Here is a 21,293-nt window from a genome sequence, read left to right as displayed (position 1 = left end):
TGGGAACTCTTCACTGCAATTAACTTGTGTGGATTTGTTTCTGATGCTGTGACCGAGAGACGGCTGTCTGTCGAGGGGTCTGCCGCGCTGCTTTTTGTCTTGTTTATTTGTTTGCTCGTCTCTCCACTCGGAATACGTCGGATCCTACACAAAACAAACGCTGTGAGTGATTGAGGTGGCTCCAGCCGTCTCATTTCTCACCTGGTTCATACCCTCCTCCTCCCCCACTCCTAGCTGCCTCCAGCTAATGAGCCGTTTCCCGTGTTTTTCCGGTTGATTTACGGCTGCACTGCCGCTGGAGCGGAGGAGAGACAGCCACCGAAAGAAAAGCGACAGACAGCAGGGGAGCAGGGATTCACATTAAGCGGTCGGTGAACTCGGACGGAGCGGCGGGGAGGTCTCGGTTTTGTTTGAGATTAACGACGCTTGGTCCTCGTAACGACGGCGGATGGGTACCTCTCCGTGATCTGGAGCACCTCGTAGCCTCACTGCACCCCTCGTTTGATCCCTTGAGAAGGAAACGGGCGCATCCTCTCGGATATAACAATGTTCCCCCAGGGGCGACACCCGGTAAGACTTTTCCTTTAAAAAAAGTGTTGTTCACCTAGCTGTTACCGTATTTACACACACAGCCTGAGAGATAACGTTACCTCTTTGTCTGACCCGCGCCTCTTGTTAGTTTTAACAGCCTTCAGGATAAGTACATGTTGATATCCTGCTCTTTCTTCTTGTTAATTGGTCTCCTGCCCTGAGCAGCAGAGTGGGGTTGATAATATTGTTTGTTTAATGATGTCTAATAATTAAAAGTTGTTGACATTTCATGTGAGCCTGGAGAGGATCAATATTGTAGGCTGCATAATGAGGCACTAAGGTGTTGATAATCCTGTGTGTGTGTGTGTGTGTGTGTGTGTGTCTCAGGCGCCCCACCAGGCTCCAGGCCAGCCCTTCAAGTTCACCATCCCAGAGTCACTGGACCGCATCAAGGAGGAGTTCCAGTTTCTTCAGGCGCAGTACCACAGGTGGATATAACAAACACATTCACATGATGGAAAGCTGTTCTGTCTCTATATGGGCTGCATGACGGCCAATTTTCTCATTGTCATTCACCCTTTCACACTAAACCTCACCCTAACCACAGTCATACCCGTTGCCATAATGCGACAGGTGAAAACCACTTATCTACTAACTACACACTTTTTTCTCTCTAATTCACATTTTGACTCCCATACATATAAACGAGAAGAATTAAATCAAACAAACACCCTACAGACTAATTCAACAGGAATAATCATCTTCTCCATTTCACTCTCATTTTCTTGAAAACAAGTCCTGTGCCTAGCACTGTTTAGGTTTGTCTTTGCATTTGTGGGTGCTTTAATCAGCGAATAAAGGGAAAAGGGGGATTAGAGGGGAATGCAATCCTCTACCAACTTGTATGCTTTACCAACATTCATTATCTAGTGTAGGAAAACGGCTAGAGGATCAGCAAATTTTTTGTTCAACATTCTTGCTCTTTATTCTTGGATTGTTTATGATTTTTAGGCAAAAAGAGCTGCATTAACATCTGTTAATAGTCAAAACACTAGCTGATAGACACTGATCAGCAATGAAACTTGTGTGTACTGTAAAACCAGGGTCACAACAGCAAAGTAACCACCCATAAAGGGTAAGGGTATATATATAATGTCTCAGTCTGTGGGAAACTGAGGTGGTGATTGACACTGATAAACATGGGCTGAATATGATGTAGTCTGCTCTATTTGAGAAGTTTCTGTGAAAATAAATTGTGACTTGTTGTGTTTTTCAGTCTAAAGCTGGAGTGTGAGAAGCTGGCCAGTGAAAAGACTGAGATGCAGAGACACTATGTCATGGTGAGATCCACGTGTCACAGTTTTTGCCCTCCAACATCACACATCACATAGTTAGACTTCTACCCTGCTCAAGTGTCCTTGAGGAAGATGATTCGTCCTTATAGGCTCCATGTGCTCTGAAGCTGACTGTGATCTTTCATCTTTTCAAAGACTGAGGAGTGAAAAACCTTCTTTGAGTATTAAGTTAATACTACATTACCTGAACCAAAGAAGGATGCATGTTAGGAAAAATAACTAAATCAAGATGGAAGCAACATCTGTTTTTATTATGCCCATGTGGAGATTAGAGTTTTACAGTTTGTGATCAGATAGATTTTTCATTTTGATTAGTCTGTGTTCTCGTATTTTGGCAGTTCAACATTTCACTGAGTTGATGAAATTCTGCATTTAACTTTTTTTTTTCTTCTAAAGTAAAACAAATCCTCAATCCTGAATCCTTAAATATACTAAAATCAAATCAAAAATCACTCAAGTGTATTTGTGGCTTAGAGAATATATACAACATAATGTGATATACAGATAAATCATTACAAACATACACTCACAGTTGCCTGCAGTCAAATGCAAAGTTGCGAACGTTAACATCTATTTTGCCTCTATCATGGTGCACTCCTGCACTGGTCAAAAGCATTTGAGTGAGGAAAAAACACTGGTTTCTGCGGCTTATAAAAGTAGTTTGATTCCTCTGTTAAAGCAAGCAGGGGTGACGCTTTTCCCAACAAAATCCTCTCTGTAAGGTTGCACACCATTTAAAGTTATTTGAGGTTTTTGTGTCAGACTTCCTCACACATATCTAACCATCTGACTTCCTGTCTTCCTCAGTACTACGAGATGTCTTATGGCCTCAACATCGAAATGCACAAACAGGTATGGATGGTTATCTGTCTATTCCTGCGTCTGCCTGTTTGTCTCTCTCTCTGTTTTTCTCTCTCTCTCGTGGCAAGGTTTTGATGTATTTGGTGTGTGTTCCTGTTGACGTGCCCTTGTGTGTGCACAAATGCATACGTGCGTTCAGTCAGTTCAGTTTTTTTACTGTATCCTTGTGTGTGTATGCGCATGCGTTTATTCGTGATCGATGGGGCTCTGTCTCCATTTCCCCAGTTAGGGCCGGCCGGCTGAGCCCAGAGGCAGGATGAATGGCTCTGTAGATTGATTTGTGCTGTCTAGGGGAGCGGCCTGCTTTATTACATTAGAGGGGCAGGGCTGGGGAGGGCAAAGGAATCGATCATGGTGAGGCCGTGAGAGGAGAGACAGCAGAGCTCCCCCTTTCTAGAAGCAGTGAGTCAGTAACGCGTGTGTGCAAACATGAAATACAGAACAACAAGGACACTGACCTATTGTAATGTACACACACATACATAAAAGCAAGGGCACTTTATGAACAGCCACATGTGATAAATACAAACACCAGAGGACAAATGAACACATACACAGTAATGTACACACAAACAAAGTCAAACATGTTGATGCATGAGTACATAAAGACACACAATAAGGAAAACACGCTCACGTGGTTAAATATGTAGACACATGGATGAGGAGGGAAAATTCTCTCTCATGCACACAAACACGCATTCCCCCACAGGAGTTTTGCAGGGCTCAGAGCGTTTACCAGTAATTACCACAGCTATTGACCAGTCAGACCATAGGAAATTGGAGGTGGATTGGCCTGGCTGCTTCACTGTGGAGTGGGGATGCTTCTCTGCCTCTCTCACACTCCCTCCCATTACTTTCTTTTCCTCTCATGTTATCCCTCTCCCCCTCTTATGTTTTTCTCCAGTTTTATACCCTAAGTTCTCTCCTTTTCTTTCTGCCTTCCTCACTCTCAATTTACAATTATGGCATCTCTTTTTCCTTGTGCTACAGCCCCCACCCTTTTTTCTTGGCTCCTCTTTCATTTTATGTCCATGTGAAGCTACTGTTCTTTCATTGTGAGGGAGATGCATCTCTTCCTATTGTCCACACACACTCACACACACAGACACTCACACAAACTAAAGCTCCAGGGGAGGTCATTAGCTTGGGGCTGAAGTTGTCAGAGCAACAAGCTTCTGTAGGTGGGGGGTGTGGGGTATAAAGACTAACAACCCACCCCCTGCTGGGGATGTACATATTTGTGTGTGTGTATTGTAGCAGTAATGCTCCAATTATATGTGTAACGGGAAGCCTGTTCTCTGTTTGCACCTTGTGGCATCTTTGCTCTGTCCTTAACTTTTGTGTACTCACTTTCTCAATTAGATGATTATCATCATGTGGACGGTGCACCAAAGAAGTTCTCCCACATTTTTATTCAGTAGCTGAAATAGTTATTTGTGCTCGGACACTCGGCCAAATATTCTTGAGTCACTATTTGCAATGAATAGTGACTCAAGTCACTTAGTGATTGCAGCTTTGGGTATTTGTGGCCCGGTCCGTTTGATCCTTGTTAATTGTATCGGTTAGCTTACATTAACGAAAATGACCTGATAGTAGCCCTTCAGACTATTCTCAGACAGCTTAATCAGCAAGTCTTTATACATGGCAAATTGTTTCTGAGAATGGAAGTGCAGGTATAGTCTGCCAAATATCGCTCTTTTAGAGCTTTCTAGGCATGGCCTAAGTTAGGCATAATGAGATTGAGTTCAGTTTTGCAGAGGTCAGCAACTCATGAGCTGGCTAAGGTACAGGTTCCTACAGGGTTGAAAGTATGTTGATAAGGTCCGTCACTCTAATGCACTGTAGAGAGGCTGCTGTGATGGGGACATCAGGTGCATATGAGCAAAGAGATGCGCTAAGAATAATGGCAAGGCATTTCACATAAACACTCCTCAGCCTGGTATTTGAGCCCTGCAGGGCAATTAAACAGAAACAACCAACGAACCAAATGTCTGTATGTAGCTGCCTGTTGTGTTGCTTGATATAGAAATTTAGCTCTCCACATAATAAGCACTTTAAGGCAGATATGCACTTATGCACTTTTAGCTCTTCACATTGTACAGATAGTATAGTCCACAGTTTTCCAACGTGTGTAAATGAGCATTTTAAACTTTTCACAATCATCAAATCGTTGTAGGCAGTGTTACATTATGAAAATACATGTATGATGGATGGATGTTAGCAGTGTTACATTATGTGTCATGTACGCTGACGTGTGCAGTCTGGCAGATAAAAGTGACAAACTGAAGTACAACTGCTCTGATGGCTTAGAACTCCTTTTATTTTTTTTTCTCTTTGATTCTGGATTAAGAGTTAGTTATTTATAACTAACTTAACTGTTCACAGGGTGAAGTTTTCCTCGTATTTACTTTACTTACTACGTTTGGATTTATTGTTCTCATCCTCAATTGCTGTTACTTACAATATTGACTTAACCACCCTGTTTACATTCTTGTGAGTGAGATGATTTTGTAATTAAATTGTTTCCAAGTAATGTGTTATTTTTAACTGCAGGTATAGTCCAATTTGTATTATAGGTTAAGCAGCTACATGTTTAGTTGACGGCTCATTCAGAATAGGACACTTTATTTAGCTCATCCAAGTACATAATTGGCTGAACTGGGCTGAACTGTGTCACCTGGTGCGCTGATAAGTGTGTCTGTGTGACAGCGTTTTCTAAAGTCAAACAGGGTGTTTCCACAATGTCAGCTTTTCAGGACTATCAGAACCCACAAAGTTATATAAAAGTGTTTTACCTTTCAATGACAAAAAATTGCAGAAATATTCATATGTCTCAATGGAAGGAAATGGACATGATATATTCATATTGTCAAAATTGAGAAGTTATGTGTAGGAACCTGCAGCAATGTATTCAGTTAATACCTCTTGGAAAGAGGAAGAGCTGTATAAAAATGTGTAGAATAGGCACGCAAATTAATTTCAACACCAGGTGAAGTGAATGTTGGGTCACTGGTTTGGATGGGTACAGGCCAATTCATGCTTTCCACAGTCTGCATCTACGGACAGCTGCGGTCTCGCAGACACACATGCGATTCCATTCATACTTATTTTGGGGGTCCGCAGACACAGGCACGGTCAACGCGTGCATGCTGGTAAACAGGGTTGTATTGTGATAACTTTCCAGAGCCTTTAAATGCAATAATCTGTTACTCCAACCTGATGTATTTTATTGTCTCACCGGTACTTTAAACATCACATCCACACCAACACATCTCTGTGTATTATTTTACGCTGGATTGTTTTTAGTCTGAAGCTTAGGAGTTCCTGTATGTTGCTGAATAAGAATACGTAAAAAAAAAAAGAAGAGGGAAAAAGAAGACTGTAGGAATACACTACATATATACAGTAGATGAGACTCTTTGCTTTTCTTGCATGTGCACAGTTGATGCCCTTGCTATGCGTACAGTCTGTGCATGTGGACATGTAGCACGACAACATTTTGGTCACGCAGACCAGCGCAGACCCTCACAGCCATCCGAATGCAGATAGTGTGAATCGGCCTTCATTATGTCAAACCCCATGGATGAATATCTTCTAAATGTCTTCTTAGCTTGATTTTTGTTTTGTTTTTTTGCATGCGTTGACTGAATTTTGGAAACTTTACAAGAGCCAAAAGGTCATAGAGTATTTCATCATATAATAATCCAACTTTTGTTAGTTTTTCTTGTAACGACAGTACACAGGTGCTTTCAAGCTTTCACATATAGTGTCTGTGTATCTATTTATGTGCGAATGTGTGTCTGATGAGCCATTACTACATTTCATGGCTCCTCCAATTCCCTCTTCACCCCGGCCTTTTTCGTATCAATTTGATTGGATGATATGTAATATGAGTCCGCTTATCTGATTTGGTGCCACTGTGGGGGTATCTGGTTTCAGCCAATTGTAGCCACCTCCGGGGATTGGGGGGCAGGCGGATGTGTTGGCATGGATACTCGGGGAGAGCAAATGAAGTTAGTAGCTGATGAGATTATGTTGAAGTGCTGATGGGAAAAGGGACAAGAGCAGAGAGGGTAAAAAGGAGGGAAAGAAAAAAAGAAATACAACAGGCGAGAGAGAAACTTGAGCTCACACTGATAATTAGGAAGAAAAATCTCATCGTTCTGTGTGTGTGTGTGTGTGTGTGTGTGTGTGTGTGTGTGTGTGTGTGATGGCTTGCTGTGGAGGTGGCCGTTTCCAGTGTGTTTGTGTGCACTTGTATGACTTTATTGGTGTCGCTGAACAGCTGTCTTTTCTAAATGAATGTAATTATGTTATTAACAATTAAATTCCTTTCTGTCTGTGTGTCTCTTCTTCCCTCAGACTGAGATTGCCAAGAGACTAAACACCATCTGTGCACAAGTCATCCCCTTCCTCTCACAGGAGGTAAGCATGTGTGACTCTGAGCTGCGGACTGTGTTTCTGTACGGCATTTACTCACTCTGGTTCACTACGGCAGCTCTACTGATAAGTCTGTCATTTACTCGGCGTCCTCAGCAACATTGTGTGTCTCTGTGTGTTTTGCAGCATCAGCAGCAGGTGGTCCAAGCTGTGGAGCGGGCCAAACAGGTGACGATGGCAGAGCTTAATGCTGTCATCGGGGTACGTGGACTGCCAGGTCTTCCACCTACAGTGTGTATTCCTCTACTTCTTCTTTTAAACTTACATCGACTGTATATGCATGTTTGTGTGTACCCTTCCAAAAAAGTATTTTCAAAAAGGGCCAGGATGGAAAACTTTGAATTTTAAGGAAAACTTTTTCTACCTCTGTGCAGCACTGATAGTCACTGATTTACACCTTTGAATAACTACAAATGCCTGACTGACATACTGGTGTTGCAAATCCTACACCTGCCCAAATATAGGCTAAAAATCATGTTACATTGTAGGTATGTATTGTAGCTGACACTGTAATTTAAAGGAGATACAATGAATTAAACTCCTCAATCACCAGATGAATCGTATGGTAAACGGCTTGGACCGTAATACCCTGTCAGTATTCCTGGGTTAGTAGAAACATGTGTCAGACATCTGAAAGATTTGTTAGAAAATTAAATTAAATGCATGGACATAGATTGTTTCCCATTTTATTGGGGTTTGAATTAAAATGTTTCAATTGATTGATAGAACTGATCTTTGTCACAGAGAGCAAGTTGAGGGTTATGGCACGTGATTCAACAGGCAACGTGTGTCGAGAGGTGTTTATTGAAAAGATGTCGTCAGCTCAAGATGACGGATGGTGCATGACCAGCGATTCAGACTTGAGCTTAAATGTGATTGGCAGCGTGAGAGTGACAAAAAGTTACAAAAACAGAAGCTCTTTGGCTGTGATGTTTAGCTAAAAAGAGAGCCACAGTCGAACTGTTTGGGTCAGATCAGGGTTTTTGTGAGGACTGGTAGCAGGAAAGGCCATGGAGTTGAGTTTAAGGGGAATGTGGGAAAGGGGGGGGGGGGGGGTCTTCGTCCTCTTTAGCTTAGTGAAGAGTGGGCAGTTGGCTTGGAGAGTTAGATGTGAGGTGGGCTTGTTAGTTGGCGTGGACTGATGGGGGTCTGTGTGTGTGACTGTGGGGAGAGGTGGATCTGGCAGTTGCTGTTTGAGTCTTAATTGCAGGATTTCAGTGTTTGTAAAAGGGGGGGGTCACGCCGTTGCCCTTACACTCCCCTTTTCCCCTCTCCTCCCGTCTCCCACGCCAGGCTGTCATTCACCCCGTTTGTGAGTTAAATGAGTGTAATGAAGCATGTTGCCCCTACCTCTACGCACGCACGCACGCACGCAGACCAGCTCACACTAACATCCCATGACAAACTAGTCTCCCCTTGCCTCCACCAATACTTCCCCTCCATTTACTCCCACTAGGGGTCCGGTTTGTGTTTGTGTGTGTGTGTGTGTGTTTTTGCATCTGTTTGTGTGTGCGTCTGTGTGTAGCAGAGCATGTGTTTCTGTTCTCCCCAGAAAACAACAGGCAGGGGTAGGATGGTTCTATGTGTGTGTGTGTGTGTGTGTATGCCTGCTTTGTTTATCTAGACTCTGTGTATGCATGTTAGTGTGATCAAGTGTGACATGTGGGTGTGTTTATGTTTGATTGTTTGGCAGGCGAGCCAACTCTGAAACTGTATGTGTGTGTATAAGCAGGCATGGGGGTTGAGGCTAAAAGACTACTTTGTTGTTTTGCTTTCATTCATTGGGGCTGGACGCAGAGAACGAAGGATGGATAGAGAGGAAAAGAGAAGGCGGGGGAGTGGGTTAGTCAATTAGGTGAGATAAAAGTCGGTTTGACCTTCAGCACTCCTTCCACCCCTGTGGAGTCGCCTCCTGTGCCCCCCCCCCCCCCCCCCCCCCCTCCTCCTCGACTCTCCCTCCTTCCTCCTCCCCTCCCTGCGGCGAATCAGCGAGCTTGGATTCTCGCGGCTACTGTCTGAGGAGGCAATAATGATGTTTTGGAACACAAAGGCATTTCACGCTCAGACGAGCGCCTGATTTGGTGTGAAAGAGAGAGCACGGCTGCCAGCCAAACTCTCTCTCCCTGTCTCTCTGACCCTCTTCTCTCCCTCTCTCCTCAGCCGCCTCCCTCCCTCACAAGACCTGACAGTGCAGGCAGCAGCTGGGGCTCACGGCTCTCTCTCCCCCCACTCCTCTGTCATTCCTCCTTTTCCTCCCTGTGTCCCTCCCCCCTTCTCCCACCACATCCTCGGGCTCTGGGCTGTGATCCCAGCTGTCAGTATTGTTCAGTGTTTGACCCCAGGGGTGTGTGTGTGTGTGTGTGTGTGTGTGTGTGTGTGTGTGTGTGTGTGTGTGTGTGTGTGTGTGTGTGTGTGTGTGTGTGTGTGTGTGTGTGTGTGTGTGTGTGTGTGTGTGTGTGTGTGTGTGTGTGTGTGTGTGTGTGTGTGTGTGTGTGTGTGTGTGTGTGTGTGTGTGTGTGTGTTCATCTCCTTGTAGACTGCAGCAGCGTGTTGAGATGGTGTAAACCCAGACACAGAAGAAGCTGTCCCATCTGTTGAAAACTTCAATAGGGCCAGAAATCTCTATTGATCAGGTTACAGAGTCCTATTGATTTTTACCTATTGATGGCTCAGTTTCATTCACTGACACTTGAGTGTTTGGGGTCAGGAATCACGTGTTTCGGAGGCAGCTATAACATAGCATTTTTGGCAATGTCTCAACAGAGAGCTCAATACTATCTTTGCAGTCAGTGTCATCAGTTTGCGCTGCATCACAGGTGTGAAGAGTTGGGCCAGTAATACACGCCAAACAAAACTAACTGGTGTGTTTTGAAAAGCTGAAGTACTGGTGAAAATGACTATTACTCATGAGCCTGTGAACACTCTGGGAATTGAATAAAAAATGCAGAGCACTGATTTAGTGGCTCGTCACAAAAATGTTTTCTATGGGATATATTGATTTCTTTAGTCCCATCACACCACAAGAAGGCTCAACTGTGTATTGCAGTATCTCTGAATCATGCCAGTCTTTTCTCTCAACTGATGTAACCACTCCTTTCTCTCTGTCTCCTCTCTTCTTTCCCTGTTTTATAGCAGCAGCATCTGTCCCATGGCCATGGTGGTGCCCCTGTGCCCCTTACTCCCCACCCTGCAGGCCTCCACCCCTCTCAGCTGGGTGGTTCAGCCGGTCTTCTGGCCCTCTCAGGAGCACTTGGTGCAATTCCTCCTCATCTTGTGGGAAAAGATGTTGGTGATAAAAAGCCCCACCTGTCTGGACCAGACTCTCACCCTGCAGGACCTGAGCACCTGAGAGGTGAACTCACACACCCTCCAACTCAGAGACACCACTTCAAATAGACACGGAAATTGTATTCCTCGTCTTGCCCAGAAGTTTATAATCAACAAAGTTATCAAATACAATTCAGTTTTAAACCAACATCCCTGTCATTCAATATGTAAACTGTATTTCTGAAATATTTTTGTTGTATACATTTTTTTTTCTTTTGGTGAGTAAATGGTTTGGGTTGCTTCTGAGTCTGTTTACTCTGTGAACTTTTAGTTATAAACATAATTAAAACTTACTAAACTTCACATTTCTAACTCATTCTTCTTTCTTTCTTGTTTTTTGTATTTTCTGCTCTGCTGAACACACTCTATGACCTCAACCTCATGTGCACATTTCCAATGGCAATAGACCGAGAGCCCGGCACAGTAAGTACTTCCTCTTTCTGCAACAGTGTTTACTGTTCTGACAAAACGTAATTTCTTGTCTTTCTTAAAAGGATAGTTTGGTTTTGGGGCATTTAACTGTTCTTGGATCCAGTTAATTTCTTGAAGGATAGTTTGGTTTGGGGGCATTTTACGGTTCTTGGATCTGGTTTGCATGCCATTTGACTCAACAGTGAGATTTGTCTGTCTGAGCTCATTTCTATGGGATCAGTAAGCTTTACTCAAACTCAAGGAAAAAAAATATTTAAGCTGGCTGCTGTAGATATAATTTTACACATAGCAATTCCAAGTATTGACCTAACCGTTTTGTTTTATTATTATTAATAATCTGCTTCTGGTTAAATAGGAACAACCTGATCCAGAAAATCCAAAGTATTCCCTCAATCTCTGCTCTTAATATGTGAGGTTGTTTTTTTAGTCCAACCAAACAATTATCTCACAATTTATTCAAAAACAGTAGCTTAAAAAGTCATAGCACATTTATCTTAGAGCACATAAAAAATAAGACTTATTTTCCAGGTAAACTGCACCTGTTGCTGCTGCACACTGAATTTTTCACTTTATGGTGTTGCTTTTGTTATCCATCTCACCATGTCATTATGCATAAAAGCGCCTTGCAATTTTTTTTTTTTTTACCATTCTTTGACACCCAAATAGTTTTTGTCGTAATGTTGTATACTTTTGACTCTCAGTGTGTGTGTGTGTGTGTGTGTGTGTGTGTGTGTGTGTGTGTGTGTGTGTGTGTGTGTGTGTGTGTGTGTGTGTGTGTGTGTGTGTGTGTGTGTGTGTGTGTGTGTGTGTGTGTGTGTGTGTGTGTGTGTGTGTGTGTGTGTGTGTGTGTGTGTGTGTGTGTGTGTCTTGGGGGAGAGCTTTGGCCTGCCTGTTTAGTTCTGCCCTAGATCTGCTCTGAACTGTTAGGTTTCCTTTCTCCTCCAAATGAGCTTTTTTGCATGGTCACATGCGCGCACACACACACATGCACGCACTCACTCCTCCAGCCTAGCCTGCATTGTTGTGCCTATTTAACACCTCAGTGAGCAGATTACCCCCTTCTCCCCCCTCCCACCGCCCCTGATCCCGCGCTTAAAGACTCTCATTGTGTTTAATATCACCACCACTGAGAGGGGAGGGCTTGAGAAAGGGTGGAGGGGGGTGTATGTGTGGGAGCAGCAGTCATATGACACTGAGCTTGTGTGTGTGTATGTGAGAGAGAGAGAGACCATGCTAAAAGCGAGCAGGGGAGGGACGGAGGGGGGAAATTGCTTATGTTTTGCGGGTCAGTGCTCCTGTGCTCAGCTCACTAAAACCTTTCAATAAAGGGGGAGGAGGTGAGAGGGAGGGAGGAAGAGGGGAGGGTGTGAAGGAAGGGGCCTTTGGCAGAATACAGAATTTCAACCCCCCTCACTCTTCTCTTTCCTTCCCTCGTTCCTTGTCACCCTTTCTTCTCCTCCACACACTCACACCCTTCCTCTGTCCTCTAATCTCATCCCCTCCCTTTCCCCTTTTTTCTCACCCTCCCCCTCCTCCCCCTTCTCTCTTAGCTATTCCTCCATTTACCCTTTCCCCCCTCAAAGCCCAAGCGCTCATTCACTAGATGTGTGCACGCGCATGTGTGTTTGTGTATGTTGGATGCACATTTCATTGACAGGCTGAGACTATAATGGACTCAACATGAAGCTTTAATCCATTAACAATAGGATCCGTTGGTCAGGAGGCCGGAGGGGGGCAGCTCTCTCTCTCTCTCCCTCTCTCTCTCTCTCTGTCTCTCTCTGTCTCTCTCTCTCTGTGTGTGTGTCTTGGGACACAAGAGTGTTATGCAAGTAATACACACACACACACACACACACACACACACACACAGTCTGTTACACACTTGACCATACACACAGGCTTTCACAGTCAATTACACATTGTGCATGTACACACACACATACATACAAAAACACTCACACACAGACACACTGCAGCTTGTCAGAGCCAGAAGAGGGAGCACTGATAGATTTTGAGAGCCACTTAATGTAATCATCAACTTCAGAGGTGTGTGTTTGTGTGTGGCGGTGACTGGCTTTGGTCAAGTGAGAGAAGAGGTTGCTTTTTAAGTGTTACTGCTGCTTAATTCATGCTTCTGTGAACTATTAACCTATTTGCTAGTAAGTAGTCTGTTTTTCTAACCTACTCCACACATGTTGTTGTTGTAGCTGTTGTAATTAGTGGTAGGTGGATCAGATGGTGTAATAAGCTCATACAAAATACATACACAACAAAGCACCTGAACTGTGAAGGGAAAGATTGTCTCACCTCTATTTTTTTTCTTCTTTTTGTCCTTCAAACTCCCTTTCTCTTTTTTTTCTATTTTCTTTCTTTAATTTCTCTGCTCTACTGTCACACTGTGTTCTGTCCTTCCACTCCTCCTCTCTACTTTCATCTGCAGAGTAACTCATTGCTGCCAGAAAGTCTTAGGAACTCAGATAAGCGACGCAATGGACCGGATTTTTCAAATGACACCAAAAAACGCAAAGTGGATGACAAGGACTCTAGCCACTATGTAAGAAATGGTGCCGCTGTTAGTGTAACCACTTATAATGAGGAATAATGATGCCTGTGCTCACTTGAACTCCTTTATTATTCACATGCATCTTAATTGTTTGTAGATGCACCAGATGTTAAGAGTAATGTTTCACTTATTTAATTTTTCCTATTATTATTCACTAATTTATTTCAACTTGAATATTCAGTGGTTAATTGTAACAGACTGTGGGACAATTTTCTGTTTGAGAATTAGGTGCAAAATATATAATTGTGTGCTAATTGATTTTCTGCCTTTTGCAGGATAGTGAAGGGGAGAAAAGTGATGATAATTTAGTGGTGGATGTCTCAAATGAGGTCAGTATGTGTTAATATTTTATACTGCTTGTTAGTAGGTGTGATATTTGTGGCCAGCATCACAATGGTCTGTGAGGGATGGTCTCTCTTTAAGTGATCTTCATTATGTTCACATGGGACTGAGATTTTCTATTTTTAAAAAATGCCAACATCAGTTTTGTTTGTCAGTTTTGTTCCTTCTTCTTTAACTGACTCCTTGTCCCTCCACCAGGACCCAGCATCCCCTCGAGGCACGCCCCTGCCCTCCCCTAGAGAGAATGGCCTGGATAAAGCACGTCTCCTCAAGAAGGATCCCTGCAGTCCAGCATCTACTGCATCATCAGCGAGCTCCTCCTCCCTCAAGTCCAAAGAGATGGCAATGGTACAGTTTTTTGGACATATTGTTGGATAGATGATCTAGAGGGATTAATGGGTAAAAGTCAGCAGTTACATCTTATTGTTGTTGTATTTTTCTTTCTTTCATTTGATCGTTCTTTCTCTTCCCCCCTCTCTCTCTATGGCAGCGAGACAAAGCAGGTACACCTGGACTAAAGTCAAGCACACCCACACCTAGAGGTGATTCGACTCCTGGTCCAAGCTCAACACCTGGTATCCGGCCCAGTCTATCGAAACCCCCCTCCATGGAGATACCACATCCAGCCAGTGAGTCCAATATTATCATTTATAAATGACAAATATAAGTTGAGTTTCTTAAATTCATTATTTAATTGATGTAATTTGCTTACCCTTACTGTACATGGTGTGTATGTTTTGTTTGTTTGTTTCCTCTTAAATCATTTGCAAAGCTTTATTTATACATTTCGACCTGCATTGTTTACGTTCATGTTTACTTTGTAGTAGTTTTCCTCTTCCTTGGGGGGGAATCTATAAGTTAAAGGTACCCTGGGGAGTTTTCTTGTAAACAAACAAAAGTTAAGTTAACAATGACAGTGACTCACCAAAACACTTTGTGCATATCCTTGGGGTAAAACATGAGTGATGAATTAATTTCCTTCCTCATAAAACATTTGCAAAGTGGATTTTATTTTAAATCCTGCATCGTTTACATCCATGTTAACTAGATTGGAGCCTTCTTCTAGCTCTATAAGCTACCTTTGTTAGCTTATTGTTGTGTTTCTTGGCTCATCACAGCCTTCAGTAGTAGATCATTGGTAGGGCTGTAAATCACATCCCCTACACAAGGATGCGCAAACAAAACAGGGATCCATCCATTAAAAACTGCTACATAGCACTACTGGTGGGCAGAAACTCCACAGGGGACCTTTAAATTAAATTAAACCTACTGTGTGGAAGTTGTACATATAAATGAACATCAATTCAGGCTCTTGCCAAATGAGTTCACATAATGCTGATTTAGCCTAGGTAAATCTGTCTGTATTTCTCTATGTATACCAAGGTTTTTAATCTGGTTTAGGGTTTGACATTCATAGTGCACATGCTCTATAGGCAGGCTATGGAGCAGCTAACTTCTTGTTAGCTCTCTGCTAACTTCACAGCCATAAAAAATAATAAAAACTGTTACTATGAATGTCAGATGATTTTACTGTAATCAGTTTATTCTACAATGTCCCAGGTCTGAAATCAGGGCTTTTATTTACTTAAAAGCTGTCTTAGTAGTGTCCAGTTTTTTTATTTGTTTTTTGCTCTCTGTCCTTCTCTCCACCTCAGCTGCAGGTCTGCGGACTCCTCTAGCTGTGCCAGGCCCATATCCGGGTGCGTTTGGTATGTTGCCCCATGCAGCAGGCATGAACGGGGATCTAGCTGGAGCAGCTGGGGCTGCAGCCTATGCTGCTGGACTACACAATATGTCACCTCAGATGAGTGCTGCTGCAGCGGCCGCTGTGGCTGCTTATGGCCGTTCACCTATGGTGAGTGGAAATGACTTTGAGAAAATTACAACTGATTCACTTACACAGATATGAAATGTAAGCCAAAAGTAAAAACACTGCACCATGTCCAAATCAGTATAAATATGTTTAGTTATTTATGTTTTATAATTTATGTGTCTTAATGTTGATATACAAAGTCCATGAAGCAGTAACAACCTTTGAACTGTTTAATGTTTCTGCATGCTGCAGTATTGAGTCATAGTGGATGTAACTGGACATTTTGAACAATGATTAATCAAAGTGAAAACAAATGTCTGAATTAAGAAAAAATATAAAACACAAAAGATGAATATTATCTTGTGAGTATTGATTACATAGTTATTCATCCTCTTCAAGTCAGTTGACTGTATTTGGATGACTGTTCCTCCCCTTTGTTTTTTACAAGCTCCGTCACTTGTTAGACTCAGATTTACACACAGGTGATCTCCATCTAAATGATTATGCGACTTCCAAAGTTTCTGCAACAGTCATCAAGTAAATTATTCTATATTTAACTTATTTTTGATGATCTTCTGATTGGTATTAAGAATCAATTACATCTACTGTAATGACATTTTAAAACACAAAAAGTCTAAAAGTTGTGAATACTTTCAATAAGCACTGAATGTTTTACACAGAAAAGTGTCAATAGTTGCACAGCTGTATTTTTTTTCCTGTGATAGTATTTATACAGTAGGTCTTCTGGTGTGCATTATATTGAATCATCTCATCACTCTATATTTGCATAGTGTTGATTACACTGTTTAAATAGGTTTAGACTCGCAGCTGTGTCTGGGCAACACTTGATAGAAACTCTCTCTCTCTGTGTGTGTGTGTGTGTGTGTGTGTGTGTGTGTGTGTGTGTGTGTGTGTGTGTGTGTGTGTGTGTGTGTGTGTGTGTGTGTGTGTGTGTGTGTGTGTGTGTGTGTGTGTGTGTGTGTGTGTGTGTGTGTGTGTGTGTGTGTGTGTGTGTGTGTGTGTGTGTGTGTGTGTGTGTGTGTGTGTGTGTGTGTGTGTGTGTGTGTGCTGACAGCTCTGCCTCTGTGTTTGCTGACTCTTATACTTGGGGAGGGTGTGTGTGCTTTAGAGTGTCTGTTTGCTTTGTGCTCTGTTTCACAGGTTAGTATTGACCTGAGTGCATTTTGCCAATGCCCATGGGTGTGTCTTTGCACTGTGCTCATAAAACATCTGTGTTCTCTCCTCAAGGTTGGTTTTGATCCTCATCCTCACATGCGAGTTCCTGGAATGCCTCCCAGTCTGACAGGAATCCCTGGCGGTAAACCGTAAGTGTGTTTTGTGGGTGCTTCTATGTTTGAGAACCGATGATTGCCCTGTGGGACAACTGACAAACAACTCCTCAGAAAGTAATGATGACAGTCTTTTTCATCTACTCCCAATCTCTTTCTTTCCTTTTGTGTATTGTCCTCCTCCTCTTACATTTTCTCCTCCCCTCCTTCTTTGTACCATCAGTGCCTACTCCTTCCACGTGGCAGCTGATGGACAGATGCAGCCAGTTCCGTTCCCACCAGATGCTCTAGTGGGCCCAGGGATCCCTCGCCACGCCCGTCAGATCAACACACTGAACCACGGAGAGGTGGTATGCGCCGTTACCATCAGTAACCCCACCCGACATGTCTACACAGGAGGGAAGGGTTGCGTCAAGGTCTGGGACATTAGTCACCCAGGCAACAAGAGCCCCGTGTCGCAGCTCGACTGTTTGGTGAGTGGGGTGGTGGGGTTGGTGAGGTGAAGATGCACTACAAAATGTACTCTATGTACACTTATGTGTTTGATTATTTGTTTGTCAAAAGTGTTCAAAGCAGAAATTCTGCAGTTTTGACAGAAAATAGTAAATAACAAATGTGTGTAATATAAAATAATAGAAATATACCATTATGTATATGAAAAATATTAAGACACAACTATGTTTTGTGTTTACCACATCAGAACAGAGACAACTACATTCGCTCCTGTCGTCTCCTCCCTGATGGTCGGACACTGATTGTGGGAGGTGAGGCCAGCACGTTGTCAATCTGGGATTTGGCCACACCTACTCCCAGGATTAAGGCAGAGTTAACTTCATCAGCACCAGCATGCTACGCTCTGGCCATCAGCCCAGACTCCAAGGTCTGCTTCTCTTGTTGCAGCGATGGAAACATCGCTGTCTGGGATTTACACAACCAGACACTGGTCAGGTAAGAGAGAGCCTGTTATGATTTTACAAAGACGCAAACATGGGAACCATGCTCATTTTCAGTCTCATTCTTTGAAGATTAGTACAAATAAATAAAAGGCTGTGGTGAATTTTATGGGCATCTACAATTACTGACTGACTTTCTAACCACCACTCACCCACAGTATAGACTTTGCTTAATTAGCGGTCTCTCAGTCGTGGCTGATTGTACCACACCTAGATTACATGTTGCAGCTCCAATAAGCAGAATATTTAGCTATAGTACTTAAAGAGTGGATGCTCCTGAGAAATCTGTGGTGCGTTGTAACTTCTTAGCCAACCTGATGCCCAGTGTGTATTGACATTTTTTTTCTGTCTGTATTTAACCAAGAATGTGTGTGTTTGTGTGTACCCTGCAGGCAGTTCCAGGGCCACACAGATGGAGCCAGCTGTATTGACATTTCCAATGATGGCACCAAGCTGTGGACCGGAGGCCTGGATAACACTGTCCGCTCCTGGGATCTGAGAGAGGGACGGCAGCTGCAACAGCACGACTTTACATCACAGGTACACACTCATATCAGCACAAAGTGTGCCATCCACTAACTATGAAAAAGTGCATGGTTTTTCAACTGAACTGAATAAACGCTTGTACAAAACTAGTAACATTTCCTGTTTCTGCCCTCCAGATCTTCTCTCTTGGCTACTGTCCAACAGGAGAGTGGCTTGCTGTGGGAATGGAGAGCAGTAATGTTGAAGTCCTTCATGTCACCAAGCCCGACAAATACCAGCTTCATCTTCATGAAAGCTGCGTACTCTCTCTGCAGTTTGCTTACTGTGGTAAGCAACTGACTGTCTTGATCTTGGCATATTAAATGTTCCTGTTATGCATTTTGTACTAGTTGCCTTATAGTCTATGTAGAAATCATTCTCTGCAACATTATTCATTTAAATTTGCCATGGCAGCTCAGGGACTTAAATCTATCTCAGTAGTTTTACCTTTTAAATTATTATATTTACTCTGGGAAGCTTATTGCTTGTTTCAATGTTCTGATGTTTCTTATTGTTTGTGTCTCTTCATCCAGGCAAATGGTTTGTGAGCACAGGAAAGGATAACTTACTAAATGCATGGAGGACACCCTATGGAGCCAGCATATTCCAGGTTGGGACAACAGACCACTACATTCATTCTATAAAATATAAAATGGAAAGGATCCAACATGGCTGCCTCTGAAGTGACTGCATTTCATCAGTGCAAAGAATAAAGCTGTCCACAAAAAGAGTTTTCTCTTGTGTGAATTGACTTTAATTTAAAACTTACGAAAGTTGTAAAGCTCAACACTCCTGCTGCAGTTAAAAATAGTAGTAACATTTAACTCCTGTCTCATATCTTTGTGACAACATTATAAAACATTTCATGACAGCTACTGTATCTTATTAACCACTCCGCAGGATTGATTGGAATTAGAGCTCCATATACATACACTTTATTCTAGGAAGGCAGAAAATTGAATTTTTTCACTTTTATTTATGTGTTTGTGCTTGACCTTTCTTTGTATTCTTCATGTTTTTCTCTCTCTGCAGTCTAAAGAATCGTCCTCAGTTCTAAGCTGCGACATATCTGTGGATGACAAGTACATCGTCACTGGTTCAGGGGACAAAAAGGCAACTGTTTATGAGGTCATCTACTAAAAAATGGAAAGAAAGCAAGGACAGTTGTTCTTTTCAACATAACGTATACCTTTCTAGACATTTTCGTGTGGACCTAGAAAATGACAGACAACAGCGATCTTGATGGCACATTCCTTTTTCTGTTACATCTACTGAGGAGTCACAGAAAGAAGTACATGCACACATCCATTGTGTCTGTATACATTGTTCCATTTGGAGTTGGAGATTAATTGGAGCAGTTGGATGTTAATGGAAGCAGAAGAAGTGGATGTGAATTTTTTTTTTTTTTTTTTTTTTTTTTTTTTTTTACTGCTTTCTGTGAAGAACTGCACTTGGACGGGGACCAGACAATGACTGAACCAAAGGGCCTCTGCGTTTATTAAACTGGGACCAGCTTTTCTGCAGAATATCGTACTGAACATCAGATATTAACACACACAATGTTCTGTGTCACAATCTTGGGCCGTAACCCTAGAATGAACATTGAAACCTGAGGGGTAAACAAATGGCAAACGTCAAGAGCAAAACTTAGACAGAAGCGAATAATGGAGAGACGGTGCAGCAGAGGCAGCTGTAGATGGACAGATGGATAACCATTTTAAAGACAGCGAATGCGAAACCTGTTGGTTTATATTTTGTTCCAGACAGACATTGCTCAGAGCCTGTTGATCTCTCTGAGTCTTTGACCTTAGAACCTCAGCTTGCTGCTCTGATATGCCAACACTGTCTGAATCACGCTAAGTACCTTTGCTGTCTTAACAGTAAGTCCAATCCTCACTAACTGCACTGTAGTGGTAGCTGCCCACCTACACACTCAGTACACACACTACTTAAAGAATATCCTTAACATGACGGTAAACACAATAGATACAAACCATACTGAAGATGGGCTAGTTTGAATCTCCTGACGCACAGTAAAAAATAACTTACCAAACCAAAATAAGTTTCCAAAACACGATAATATATTCAATATAAATTTACAGACAGTCTTGACTTGCATAAGCCTGATTTAAGGGTGGAGGTTCTGAAAACACAAACTTCTTTTCTCCTTTTTTCCCCTCCTTTCTCTTATTCCTATGATCCTGGTTGAAATAACTAATGAAATCCTGAAAGGAAACAGGTCTCTGAGAAAATAAATTTTTCCTTTTCTAGTGTTTCTTTTTCAACCAATTACAATTTTTTCTGGACAAACCTGGTCTCTACAAAATTTGAAGTCTTAAGGATATTTAAAGAAATGCTGATACAAAGCTACATTTGAAAGTAAAAGGAGAAGAATCGGACAGCAACATTTGCCTTCATACTGTCATTCTCTGTTAAATTCATATCCCTTCCACACTGGTTAAACCTGTGCAGCAGAGGTGTGTCATCAACTACAAATGTTGTTGTTTACATTAGTAGAACTAGCACCAACCTTACTAAATCTCTGATTTGAACTGAAAACATTTCCGTAAATGATATTGTCAACACTATTGATAATCAGTCAGCTGGTACAACTCCAGATAAACAAGTAAGTGTTTTGATATGATTGTGTTGAAGCTGATTTAAATTCAGTGCAAATAATTGGCTTGTGGTTTCTTCCCAATATCCTCATTAGTCAAGGCCACAATGATTCAGATAAATGGTCTTGAATTTTAAATAATTCCCTTCGATTGCTTTATTTACTGTTGTAAACTCACCCCAGCCATGCCTTTATCACTCTTTAAAACACATGATGTCTTACCGTATGGTCAATCATAAACAGAC

The 21,293-nt window shown here is 42.3% G+C and overlaps 1 protein-coding gene across 1 annotated transcript; it reads left to right on the top strand.

Moving 5' to 3' along the window:
• Positions 1-248: 248 nt before the first annotated feature.
• LOC133979763 (transducin-like enhancer protein 1) lies at positions 249-20,824 on the top strand. Its single transcript, XM_062418366.1, has 20 exons — positions 249-570; positions 919-1,019; positions 1,808-1,871; positions 2,694-2,738; positions 7,110-7,172; positions 7,314-7,418; positions 10,320-10,539; positions 10,921-10,937; positions 13,387-13,500; positions 13,785-13,838; positions 14,050-14,199; positions 14,342-14,480; positions 15,507-15,706; positions 16,913-16,989; positions 17,177-17,426; positions 17,654-17,901; positions 18,299-18,446; positions 18,569-18,719; positions 18,965-19,041; positions 19,464-20,824. Exons 1-20 carry the CDS (start codon positions 547-549, stop codon positions 19,569-19,571), a joined length of 2,355 nt encoding a protein of 784 aa, XP_062274350.1. The 5' UTR covers positions 249-546; the 3' UTR covers positions 19,572-20,824.
• Positions 20,825-21,293: the final 469 nt, after the last annotated feature.

Source organism: Scomber scombrus, chromosome 4 (assembly GCF_963691925.1).
Source record: "Scomber scombrus chromosome 4, fScoSco1.1, whole genome shotgun sequence".
NCBI classification, from domain to species: Eukaryota; Metazoa; Chordata; class Actinopteri; order Scombriformes; family Scombridae; genus Scomber; species Scomber scombrus.
This window is presented reverse-complemented; position numbering and strand designations above follow the sequence as displayed.